At 34.5% G+C, this 13,310-nt stretch overlaps 1 protein-coding gene across 1 annotated transcript; it reads right to left on the bottom strand.

Moving 5' to 3' along the window:
• Window positions 1-4,386: 4,386 nt before the first annotated feature.
• On the bottom strand, window positions 4,387-5,049 carry LOC138324352 (neuronal acetylcholine receptor subunit alpha-7-like). The gene has a single exon (XM_069269426.1). The coding sequence runs from the start codon at window positions 5,047-5,049 to the stop codon at window positions 4,387-4,389; it is 663 nt and encodes a 220-aa protein (XP_069125527.1).
• Between the last annotated feature and the right edge of the window lie 8,261 nt (window positions 5,050-13,310).

Here is a 13,310-nt window from a genome sequence, read left to right as displayed (position 1 = left end):
CCATTCTGATTTCAACCTCTTTGTTGCAGTTTCAGATACATTTCTTTTTCTCGCACTTTTTCATTTCAACAAATTTTATTGCAAATAATATGCAAATGGATTTGGCAACAGGAAAAGCCTATATTAGCCATCTCTAAACAAATCCGGTATAGTACAATTATCGACAAAATATTTTAACATTTAACATTACATTATGAAAGAATATTATTATTGGTGTATTTCCCCAACCTATTACAGTAGAAAAATCTAAAAAAATATTATAGTTTCAGATATATATTCTTATATACATTGCAATAAATATGTATTTTTTTTCTTCATCACAATCGTCACAGCCATGCAGTTTTTGTGTTAAAATGCGGATGGGGAATATTAGAGTTACGTATATTGGTTCTGAGTGATGATCTTTGTTCATTAAGTAATGGACATATAAAAAGATAGTGTTTCATGACCAAGGCCACAAGAACAAATTGGAGAATCTTTCAAATGATCGTATAGTAACTTGCAGTTCTGCACATAGGAATATCAAAATATCTTGTCATCCTTAGTGGATATCTCTCATTATCAGGCTGATATAAAAAAGGTTGTACAATTTCAATAAAATGCTGTGGAGCAAAGCCACGGAGTATCATAAACATAAGAATAAGTTGGTGCTTTTGACGCCGATCAGAGAGAGATTCCCAAGCTAGTTCTTTATAAAGTATATCATGTAAGGTACCTCTGGGCAATCCCGTTATAATCCTAGCGGCTTCTAAGTGAACAGACTCTAGCAGAAATTTACATTGTTCGTGCAGTTATCCCATAAAACATCAGCATAATCTAAATAAGGTAAATTAAAACTTTCATAAATGTTTAAAAGAGTTTTACGTAGCACTCTTTTTTAATGTTTTTAAAATATTTATCGTTTTAAATGCTTTCTGGTATACATAATCTATATGGTGAGTCCATTTACAATCGTCAGAAAGTAAAACTCCTAAATGTCTATGTGTGCTAGCTGTATGAACCGTGTGAATGACGTTTCGTTTCCTTGAAAATATTAATGATTCAGGTTTTGTGGGGTTAAACTTTATGTCCCATTTCAGAGCCCAGGTACTTATATTTCAAGGATTTTGTGAAAGTGTATGGGCAGAATAGATTTGGTTATTATCAATTACTTCACTAATCGAAGTGTCATCTGCAAATTATTAGCAATCACTAGTAACAATATTAGTTATATCGTTAATATATAATAGAAACAAAAAAGGGCCTAAGACAGATCCCAGGGGGACTCCAGCATTAACAGTTTTAAAGGAAGAGAAAATGCCTTGAGTTAAAACACGTTGCTTCCTATCAGTAAGATAATTTCTAAACCACCCTAATAATTTCCCTTTAAAACCATAAGATTGTAATTTATATAATAGTCCATCATGCCACACTCTATCAAAGGCTTTACTTATATCACAGAAAACAGACCGAACTTCTTTTCCTTTGTCTAATGAGTCAGTGACATTATTGTATGTCAAAAGAAGTTGGTTCGCAGTTGAATCACCGGGAATGAAGCCAGACTGATGTTTAGTGATAACTTCACAATCACGTAGGTAATTATAGAGATACTTAAAAAATACTTTTTTCTATTATTTTATTGAAGCAAAAGGTGACAGAGATGGGTCGATAGTTGGAAATATCATTTACATCACCTTTCCCTTTTTATATGGCATTGATGTTAGCAGCTTTCCATGGCAAGGTAATACAACCGGTTTCCATAGTTTAATTGCAGAGAAGGGTAAGAGGAATAGAAATAGAGGGTGTCAATAGTTTTATGTATTTTGGGACAATCCCATCAGGTCCCGCAGGTTTCTTTTCATTAAGATTAGAAAGCTGATCTTTGATATCCTGTTCAGTAAATACAACATTGTCGATTTTGAAAGGAAACTAGGGAGGAGTGGGAAGAGGATCAAGATCATTTGAAGAAATGGATATTGAAGAGAAGTAGGTATTTAGGTGTTCTGCTTTTTCTCAAACGCTTTCGTTCACCATTTCGTTTACTTTTAGTACGCAACAATGCGCATGAGCGAAACTTCGATAGCCGAATCCATTGCAGCTTCATTTGCATACTATCCAGTCAGTCTGGAATCGTAAAAATGAAGGATTTCGTTCAATTTGCATTCAAGACACATTTTTTTCTATCTCATACGCATTAAGAAATTAAATTGAGGTATTTTAATGTTTTTCATCTTTTCTTCCGTTTATCGGATTTTACAAAAACATATTTATTTGGTTGGGCGAAACCCATCTTTAATCGAAGATATCGACCAAAGCATAACCCAATCCATATTGTTATGTCTATGTATTTCATTTTATCTTTAGAATCTTTTGAGCAAACAAAACAAATAAAACAAATAATAACTATGCAGTATGTTTTTTAAACACTTCAGAAAACAAGACGACTTCGATAAAAATTAATTCACTTTCAAAAGATATAATTAGTTTTGCAAAACTCGTTTACCAGTGCGGTGGAGGGACAATATCTAGATTGTCTCCAGTTTCATTACTCGTTGAAGTATTTCCCGTCCTTCATTGTTAAAGTACAGGTAACCAACCTCTGGGGATTTAAATATCAGGTGATCACCTTTAAAAACATTGATGTGAAGATGCCAACTAGAAATAAATATATATAAAATAACATCATTTTGTTCGAGGACTACATTCATTCTGACTGTTTCATACTTTGACCAGGGACATGCTAGGACGTTAGAAGCCTACAATGTAGTGCAATACAGCTGAAATACAATTACAGGCCGATGGGTCGATTGTGTTAATTACAACGTTTCCGTTTGAACGAATTCTATTTCTGCAGCTAGAATATTGCTTTCCAAAGATAGATATTTAAACATTACATCTACATTAAAGAACAATCGAATCTGTTTACACTGAAGACAATTAGAATTATTGATCTCAGAACTCAAAATTGGATTTCGTGGGAACTTTTTCTTCTTCTACAGATGATTCATTTTCTAAGGAATCTTGTGGCTTATTATTTTGAACGGAAGTGGTTGAATGAGGTTTTATAAAGAGGGAGTGCTATATAAGGTTGTCTAAATATAGAATAATTAACTCAGGAAATGGTGTGAGAGCCTTTTTGTGAAAGGAAAAAAATAAATTATTATTTACAGGTTAAACTGAATAAATGTTTTTTGTTTTAAAATGTATATTTATTTCTGTGGCTTTGATTAATACTTATCGCATTATCTTATATTTGAATCATTTTGTAAAGTCAATCTGATTTCCGTATTATAATAAACATGATTAAAAAATAAGTATTCATTCTACATTTATAATGGTAATTACCTTTCTGATATCTAAAGAAAATGAAAAAAGTAAAATAGTATCAGGTCCGCTTGTATGGAACGGCATGAGGAACGTGATTGACTAATCCTAACATTTCCCTTAGTCAACTACCTGGCCCCAATTTCTCGACTTAAGTCAATTTGATTCACATAAGTTACATAAGGAGAAAAACTTAAGTTTTGACTTCAGTCTGTACTTTCGTTTCCAGAAATCGGGGCCAGGTATGATCTGTCGATGAGCACGACCGTAAGAAACGTATGAAATATTGAGTTTTTGTATGTTGTGCTAATGTTTTTATTAATTTCATTTTAAAGCTGTAGGGTTCATTGGAGAGGAATCAATGACGTAACAAATACAAATGACACTTTATTAAATATTACATTTTAAATAACATTTTTATTCTTTTTTTTATGATTTAAAACATAAGGTATGATAACAACATAGTATTGCCATGGAAATTTTCCTCTCCTAGTATAATACCCGCCCGCTAAAACTGCACACACTTACACAACTATTAGGTATATCAATTAGTACACTTACTTGTATATATATGTCCGTAGTAATACATTGATATCTGCATTGAGATGTTCCAATCTTCAAAGATAATCGGTATGACTTAACTTCACATATACTTACCAGGATGAGAGATGTCATATTGACAGGTTGGGCAAGTAATTAAAGCACTCCCTTAATATTTAAGTAGGTCCCTGCTTTGTGTAAGCTAAAGGACTAGATATAACCACATTCACATGTACGGTCAGAGTACAAGGATGAATTATTTTTAAGATATTGTATAATGACATGGTTAATTGGTCATTTAGATAAATCCAAAGAAATACGTCGTTACCTGTGTTTACATATTGAATTTGAAATATATTTCCACAAAAATATAACATAAGAAGTGCAGTCTCGGAGAACAAAACTATCCACAAATGGACATATCATAGACATGTACAACCATAAGGAAGCAGCATGTAATACTTTCATGAAAATGAACAAAACATATATTGAAGTAAAATATTAACAAATTGTTTTACATCACAGTCAATTAATAGTTTTCTATTAAAGACGGTAAGCAATTTTCGCAACATTTGTAACAGTCTCAACGATTGCAACAATGAGATATAAACTGAGGAAACCTACATCTAAACGCTTCGCAATGGTCTTCCACGTGACAGCAGTTCTAGCACCGCTCAAGATAACATCGCCTCCTTCGTCATTGTCACCTTCCACTCGCCCCGAGTTCATACTACAGTGCAGCAGCCATTTAGGGATAGGTCTGTCGTCACAGATGTTGTGGACACGCAGACTGATAATCACACATAATACAATCAACGCACTGATGATGAGTTTAATCATCAGAGAAACTGTAAGAATGGACACTGGGTCACTGGTGTTAGGAATACTGTCCGACATGATGGTCATATACATTGTCAAGGTTAACAGCATCGTGGTGGCGAAGGAAACTCTCTCGCCGGACTCGGCTGGCAGAATAAAGGCCAGTAAGGTCACGAAGTTCAGTAGACAGACAGGTAACATGATGGTGTATAAAAGGTAAGTAGGCCGCCTCTCTAACGTATACGATACAATGATATTTGAAGTATAGTCGTTATAGATATTCTTCTCGATACTATTTCTTGATATCACCCAAAACAGATTGTCATAGTTATCAATGTTGAGTTGATTTCTCCAGAGGTGAAGGTCGACCACTGTGTACGGTTCCATCACTGTGAAATATAAACTACAGTTGTGGATGTCATAAGGGTAGTACGTAATATCCGGGGAACAAAGTGACGTCACGACTTTAGCGTAAGCAGCTGTGGAATATCCGGAACTTCTGACTGTAACAGAAGACGTCGGTGAGATCAAATCAGAATTTACACTACTGGATAATAAAAGAACCGGTGTCCATATCTGGGAGGAAGTGAAATAAGACGTGCTGATGTTCCCATAATTTACAGGATCCCAGTGCAGTTTCTCGTCTAACCACCCCAGCGTAACTTAGATTACTGCTGTAAACTTTCCTGTAACCGCGTCGAAGTCCTGAAAATGTGGCATGGCGTAGATAAATGTAACAATCATTGCATCGTCCTGATTTTGTAAAGGACGGACATTTGTGGAATACCCTGACAGAAGATTTGTCTGGAGAGAGGCCATGTGGTTGTAGGAGCCCGCTAATGTCTTTGTAAAGAACAGGAACAACAGTAGAGTTCTGATGTGACCTTCCATAACCAGGTTCTCAAACCACGTACAACAGGCCCTGGACGTTTGTTGTCAGTCCCGAGATTAGAAAAAAACCGCCTATTAAGAGAGCTGGTCTATGAGGAAATCAATATATGACATCTCCTTTGAATTTAAATAGTCGAAGGTTTAATATACACCCCAAACGATTGATCTGAAGACACTCGATTGGTGTAAACAGGACAAAATCTATCAAGCTAATAATTCAAATTCTAAACCAACAAATCATACGTCCCCTAGATTATCAAATATATAGATTTTATCGGTAAATTTCGTTAATAATGTCAGCGGGTGGGAGAATATCAATTATTTCAGAATCTGAAGTAGTATGTAAAAAATGTACTAAGAATAATTACTTAACACGGAAATAGATTTCTTTATATGAATATGTTGCAAATGTTCATCATGCTGATAAAGAGTATAGAAGAACGTTTTCAGATCCATATATAGTAACGCAAAACGATGTAAATTAATATCAAGTTTTGTAACTATGAATTCCTATAATTCAATTTTTCTTGTAAGGAGCATTTTCATTGGCTTACAATTACTATAATTAGCCCATAAAGAGAATAAAGTGTAACTTCATTTCTGATTGGCTGACATAACGGCGTGATGATTGCATAGATATAAAGGGTATTAAAATAAATTTGAAATATTGAAGAGATTATCTTTAGTTGAATTATATTTACTCTCACCATAAACCGCTTCGTGGATTAATTATAATTATAATACACTCATATTATTGAATTATATCTCTAAAACGACCCACATGCTACAGTTTTATTAACTCGCTGTATTGTTCCTTATTATTTTACGCATTTAAAAAAAAATATAATATTAAATTTTCCAACCGATGTTCAAATAGTTGGATGAGTTAGAAGCATTCACGTTCGTATTTCAACTTATTTTTTTGTATTTTTTGTACTTTCAAAGAAATTGTTGTTTATTTATTTTAAAGTAAAACTTAAATATAAAAATTATATGCTAGAAAACCCCCCATTGATATTCATGTACAGTTTGCACTGACATGGACTCAATAACCATGCTTTCTAATATTATCATTATCAGTGTATAATGTTAGCACAACACGCGCGGCGATTCTATTGTTACGCGAATAGTCGATGGCGTAGCAACGTAAGTTCATGACCCCACTTTTGGTGGGAACATATGAATGACTCTATTCCAATCAGCTGTTCAATCGAATTCGTTGACGATGAAGGAAGAGAAAAAATATGGGTATTTTGATAAAAAATATGCAACTACCACGGGAAAAAATAATATTCATTTAACTGTAAATATCAGGAATAGATGTTTATTTTGTTGAGGTTATGAGGGTATAATGATAATGGAGCCCGTGTAAATTTAATGTAACCCGGCTTCGCCGGGATTACAAAATTTACACGCCGGGATTACAAAATTTACACGTGCTCCATTATCATTTTACCCTCATAACCTCAACAAAATAAACAGATATTCCTTAAATATGTGTCATACCGAGGCGAACATTTTCTTCAGTAATCTATTGAAAATCACAAGGTTTTATGAATTAGCAAGTGGAAATCATAAATGGACAGACAAATATAATTATATGATGTTTTAAAAACATTAGTTAAAACACAGAAATTATGCGCTGTAATATTATTGTTTTATGTCTTATGTCTATTCTGATGGAACCATACTTGCAGAAGTCACTTTACAACTACTACATGTAATACCCATGTAATGATGTAAAATGCATCTGAAAACCACAACTTAGCTTCATAGTCTGACCGTATGTACTCATTTCACTGCGCTGTACAGATGTAAATATAATAAAACGTTTGTATTGTATTAAAATTGTATTACAAGTATTGTAATTCTCAAGATAGTTTGCAAATTTGTAAAGGAGGTGTTGCATGGCCGCCCACGATCGATTTTTATTTTTTCTAAAATTTTAGCAATCAAAAATATCTTCATATATCATTTATTGACTCATGAAAATATTGTGTCGATCAATCACTGGATAAGCCGACTTTTTAGCACTTTTTTACGTGTACCCCCTTTATTTCTTACCCAACATCAAAGTTCTGAGAGTATTGAGACTTAAAAAATAATATTTAGACATGTTATTCTGTTTGATCTCCTGACAAGAATGTTGAAAACCGCATCAAAATCGGCCGCTTCACTACCGAGATACCGCCCTCCGAAGTGCTCGATTTTTACCTGTATATCCACTGCTAATCAGGGAATCGGCCGCTCACGCTGATTTTGGGAATAACCGGATGTGACGTCACGAGGACAACGGCATTGAAGTGTTTGGTAGTGGCGTTATAGCACAAAGGGGGTCATATATGTATTCCTAAATGGGGTTACGAGAATTTTACAAATATATATACAGTATACAGTTATGTTGACGATTTAATTATATATATAATAGGAAATATTGCAACTGAAATCAGGCTAAATACATATGTAGATTAGCGGAAACATGTATACGTTATTTATGTTCCTGGTACATTTAACTCTTATCTCTGTTTTAACAGCTTACTAAGTTATCTATCAAACCTCGGGAATATTCATTTTTCACAATGTGATCTAAAAAGAGACGAATTCGAAAAATGATGGTCACATAATATGTTTCTCTATAAATAAAAACTCTCTCTAGGCCTATGGATTTCAACAGAAATATATATGTATATATGTTTCTGATTTCAAGAACCAACATAACGAAAATAACGAAAAGAAAATGTTTTAAATGTATTTCATAGTTCAATACAGGTAGATATCATAGACATAAATTAGGAGGGGGAGTAAAAAAATTGATATCCGAAATCTAGCAACTTTCAGAAATATCAAAATTCCGACGTCGAACATTATATTTGCATCGTTCTTTCTCGACATGCCATTTGTAAATAATTTTGTAGTTTTTGTTATAAAAATATATTTACGTGTAAGCAGAACATATATACAAGACAAATGTATAATGAGTCTTTCTGAAATATATACTGTACATCTAGTAATTGATACACTTGTTATACGTCATGTTGGAACGGTATATTTTATTGTAAACCAGGGATTTTTAAGTGTAAACAAATATTAGATTATACAACAATTTTATGATTGTCCATCGCTAACTTACCGGTGATCTTACTTTTGACACCTGACGCGAGCTTATCATCAAAGCGTGACAGGTCACTAAACACCTTTCTTACGTAATCTGGTTAGCCCCCTCATTAGTCTCGGTTGACCACGCGTTTTAGTTATTGCAGTATACAGGTAAAGAGTTTAACGCAGCACGACATTGGCTATTCGGAATTACTGCATACTTCCAACCTCTCACAAAGGAAAAGTGTGGCCAATAAATGTCTTGCTACCACAATTGACTCCACAATAACCCCCATGATTTCTCGTCACTCGGGACTTATTACTTTACCTACAGTTCTGTTTTTGTTCTGTGCTTGATATCTGCTACTTGGATTAGACTTGTCACATAGACATCTTCAGTCTCATTGTTTTCGTCTGACCCGCGCATGATTTATTTTTCAATTAAATACACTAATGAATGAACTTGAGCGAAATATCAGCAAGTCGTCGAGTGTACTGTATTATATGAAAGCTGAATGTATTTCGTCAAAAAACAAATAGATCGATTTCAGATATAACGCAATTAGTAGATGCATTTATATATATGCAAAAAAATCTGTTTGGAATCATAACTTAATCGTATCGGCAGGTTTATATAAAAAGTCAGAAATTTGTTAAGCGGGTTTGACCAGTAGACATTTAAAGACCCGAGTCGGGCTTTGGATAACATAATCAAGAATCCTTGATATAATATTCACATATATGTGGTTCCAACCACCGCAGATATACAACGTACGTGGATTATCATGAACATTTTGGCTGCAATCGCGTAGAGATATTCATTTATCTAAGACAGGTTCATCAATATATATGCATGCATAGTATAAATTCCTGTTTTCAAGCGTTTTTCAAACTCATATCTGTGATTAAGGATAATATTAAATAGGTATCGGACATGTACACAGGTATTTGTGTCTTCAAAATCGAATTTTACAAACAGCTGTCTATATTACATGGCAGACACCAAAAATCGCCTCTCTATCTTATGCGAGTAGAATAGGTCCCGTTGTCCTCGTGACGTCACAGGTCAGGGGTCCCGTATCTCTAATACCGTAATCGCTATGAAACTCGTACTTTCTCCATTCTAAATTTTATCCAAAGACGCATTTATCAAGCCTCATATACCAAACCATTCCGTGTACACTTTAAACGAAAACTGTCCTTTTCCTGGCTCTATCATGAATCATACTTGAGTAAAACGTATCCCATATAAGTTGGTGTACCAAAGTTCGGTCGGACTTACATATATATTGACCTTTGACCTAGTTTTGCCTATATATCATATAGTAATTTTCACAAAATGTTAATTTTAGGTTCATATATTGAACTAGACAATATGTTGTGTCATCAAGCAAAATAAGGTCAATATCACATATATTTCCTACACCACTTGTCAGAAGTATTTCCTATTTGTGTAATCATGGGTTTATTTACTTATTAATAAGCAAATGTACCATTAAGCAAAACGTATATCGGTGTAACTTATATGTTGACCTTTGATTTTTCTCAAAAGGAATCATACTGATGTTTTGATGTCATAACATGTCATGGATAACTAGGATTTCATTCTTAAGCCAAACAGCCCATACCTGACTATTATTCACGCAATAAAATATGGTCAAACTATACAGTAATGAAAAAGGAAACCAGTGGAATGAAATTGCTTAACTTTTTTGGGGCAACACATTAGATATTGCACGCTAGGAGCCCTTCAATAGACGTTCTTGGTGTCTGTTAAATCTAAAAAAAAAATGTTACCATGTAAGTAGATCAAATAAACAAATTATGAGGTACAGTACACGGACCCACTATCAGAGTTCTTTAGGCCTTTCACATATTGAAAAGCTGTTTTAGGTTTTCATAAATTTGAACTGTCTGAAGCCCTTTATTCCAGCATACTGCAAGGCGTCGTAGTTATTGTCAAGAAGTCGTTTATGTTTGCCAATTTGAACCCTGTGACCTAACATCATGTTTCGATGCCTTTCAGTTATTGAGAAGTCGTTTGAATGAAAAGTTTATGCACGACGGACGGCGCACCAAGTACGATCACTATAGGTCACCCTGACCTATCGGGTAAGATGATTTAAGAACATTTACACTTCATCCCAACATGCTACATGTACAATACCAGGTCTCTAGTCCTCTTAGTTATTCACAAGAAGTCGTTTAAAGATTTTAGTCTATATGATCCTGTAACCATGAATGTAGGTCAAGGTCATTTATTTGAACAAACTTGGTAGTCCTTCGTGCTAGCATTCTACAGTCCCAATAACAGATTCCAATGCCTCTTAGTTATTCACAATAAGTCGTTTAAAGTTTTTAGCCTTTTTGACACTTGTAACCTTAAATGAACTTGGTAGCCTTTCATGCCAGCATACTACAGGCCTTATATCAGTTATCTAGGCATCTTAGTTATTCACAAGAAATCATAATGAGGTAAAAACGGTATAAAGCTAGTATATTAATAATCCGAAAATAAAGGCCAAAATAAATTCAAAGTAAAATATATATTCAGCCACTATAGGGCCTTCTTCAGTCAAAATAACGCTGACACAACGTGTTCGTCTTCATGTACAAGAAATAATCACAAGAAATCGTTTAAAGATTTAGCCAATTTGACTTCTGTGACCTTGAATGAAGGTCAAAGTAATTCATTTCCACAAACTTGGTAGTCGATCATTCCAGCATTCCACATGCCTAATATCAGTTTCTTGGGCCTTTCGGATATTGAGAAGAAGTCGTTTGAATAACAAGTTTACGAAGGACGAAATGTGAACAGCGCAGGACAAAGGACGAAGTATGGTGAGTATAGGTCATCCTGATCCTTCGGGTTAGATGACTTAATGACATTAAAATTAACTACATGTAATGGGCGTTAGAATTGTACCCACTGTCCTTATTGCATGATCGTAAAAGGCGACCAAATTTAGAATCGTATCTTAGCATCTCTTCTTCCTAACTTACTTTATACTTCCTAACGTCTCCCTTGACACCTCACGTTTTGTCTTTGATTGAGAGCTCGTCCCTGTGAGGTAGGCTCTGGGCACTGTCACCTGGCAGAAACACACCCTGCTTAGCGCTCAGCATTAAGCGAGTAGGACGACTGGTTCGCCTGTTGTCAGTATAATGTGACTGGGTTGGATGTGTTGCTTGGTGTCTTCGGCGGCATGTTTCAGTGATTTAAGCGCTATGAAAAGGGCAAGAGTTTCACTATAGAAAAAGACACAACATGAATATACCAAAGTCTCCCATATCACATACCAGACACTTCATACATGCAGGACACTGTATACATAGGATGCCGTCCTTACATGACCCTGGCTGTTTATAGGACGTTGATTTAATCAAACAATAAAAACGATGTTATAGAGTCACGAATGTAGGAATCGGTCTACCGCGAAAGCAAACTGGTTGATTCGCTGATTTTTACTGACATACTACTACAGCTATAGTCATTTAAGGACGGCATCCCGTGTATGTCATTTCATATATTCTACGGTGATGCCACGCCAAAGGACAGAACCAAGAGATTTTTTCCCAGAATGAATTTAGTAACAATATTTTTTTAAATAGTAATATCAACATTGACCGACAAATTATGATTTAAACAAATTGATATACGTATTTCGGTCTCCTTTTGTTCTAAGAAGTTAGACGAAAATATCTAACAAAATGAAGCTGCTAGAAAGCAATGGTCATTGAAGGATGCACTTTCATGAAGGGTGTTGGATGAGAAAAATATTTCGCGATACCTATATGTTACTTAAGGTAAAATGAGACATAGCGCCTTCCAAAAAAAAGTACCAAATTTAGTCGCCTTTTACGATCATGCTATTGGTATAGCAGGTGCAATTTCAACACCCTACCTGAGACGATGGCAACATTGATTATTCCCTTTAACAATGGGCAAAGTACCAATACTGTCGTATTTGATCTTTATTACCTTAACGCTTAACAGTTTCTGGAATGCAACATGGCATTGTGATATGTTAAATCACAACTGTCAGTATTATGTGTCCCACTCTTTAAAAAACTGATAAGTAGAATTTCCAAAAAATATTATAAACATGAGTTTATGATGAGAATTTCAAGGTTTGGTCGAAATACGCACCTCATCGTCACATTCTACTCTTACAGTAAAGTCGGTAATATTTGGCAGTGTAATCTGAGTACTTTGATATTATGGAAAAAACAGTGGGTAGGCAAAATTAATCTAAAAAAACATGGGATATCCAGTGATTCATCAACATGAGCTATGGTGAAACGATAATAATCTGAATATAATTTTAAACATCAAAATTTGAGGGTAATCGAGTAGTGCCTTACTTATTCTGTCGCCCAAACGAAAAATAAAAAACTTCAAAACGTCGTATTTTCTGTCATATTTGATATTTACGTTCGATTTTTGATACAATGATATTGATTACAGCCAAGTGTGATATGTTGTTAAAAAGACATTTTTATGTGGTATTGTCAATCACAACAAAAACGCGATTTAAGTGTTTTTACTATGACCTATGCCAGGTAAAAGGCCCAATTGGCTTTAAATTTACCAGTGTTAATGTAGGGGGCGCTGTAGTCATAATAATGGTCAAATCGGGTTTTAAGTATTATAGACATTT

The sequence above is a fragment of the Argopecten irradians genome, chromosome 5 (genome assembly GCF_041381155.1).
Source record: "Argopecten irradians isolate NY chromosome 5, Ai_NY, whole genome shotgun sequence".
NCBI classification, from domain to species: Eukaryota; Metazoa; Mollusca; class Bivalvia; order Pectinida; family Pectinidae; genus Argopecten; species Argopecten irradians.
The sequence above is the reverse complement of the archived record's forward strand: the minus strand, read 5'-3'. Positions and strand labels throughout refer to the sequence as shown.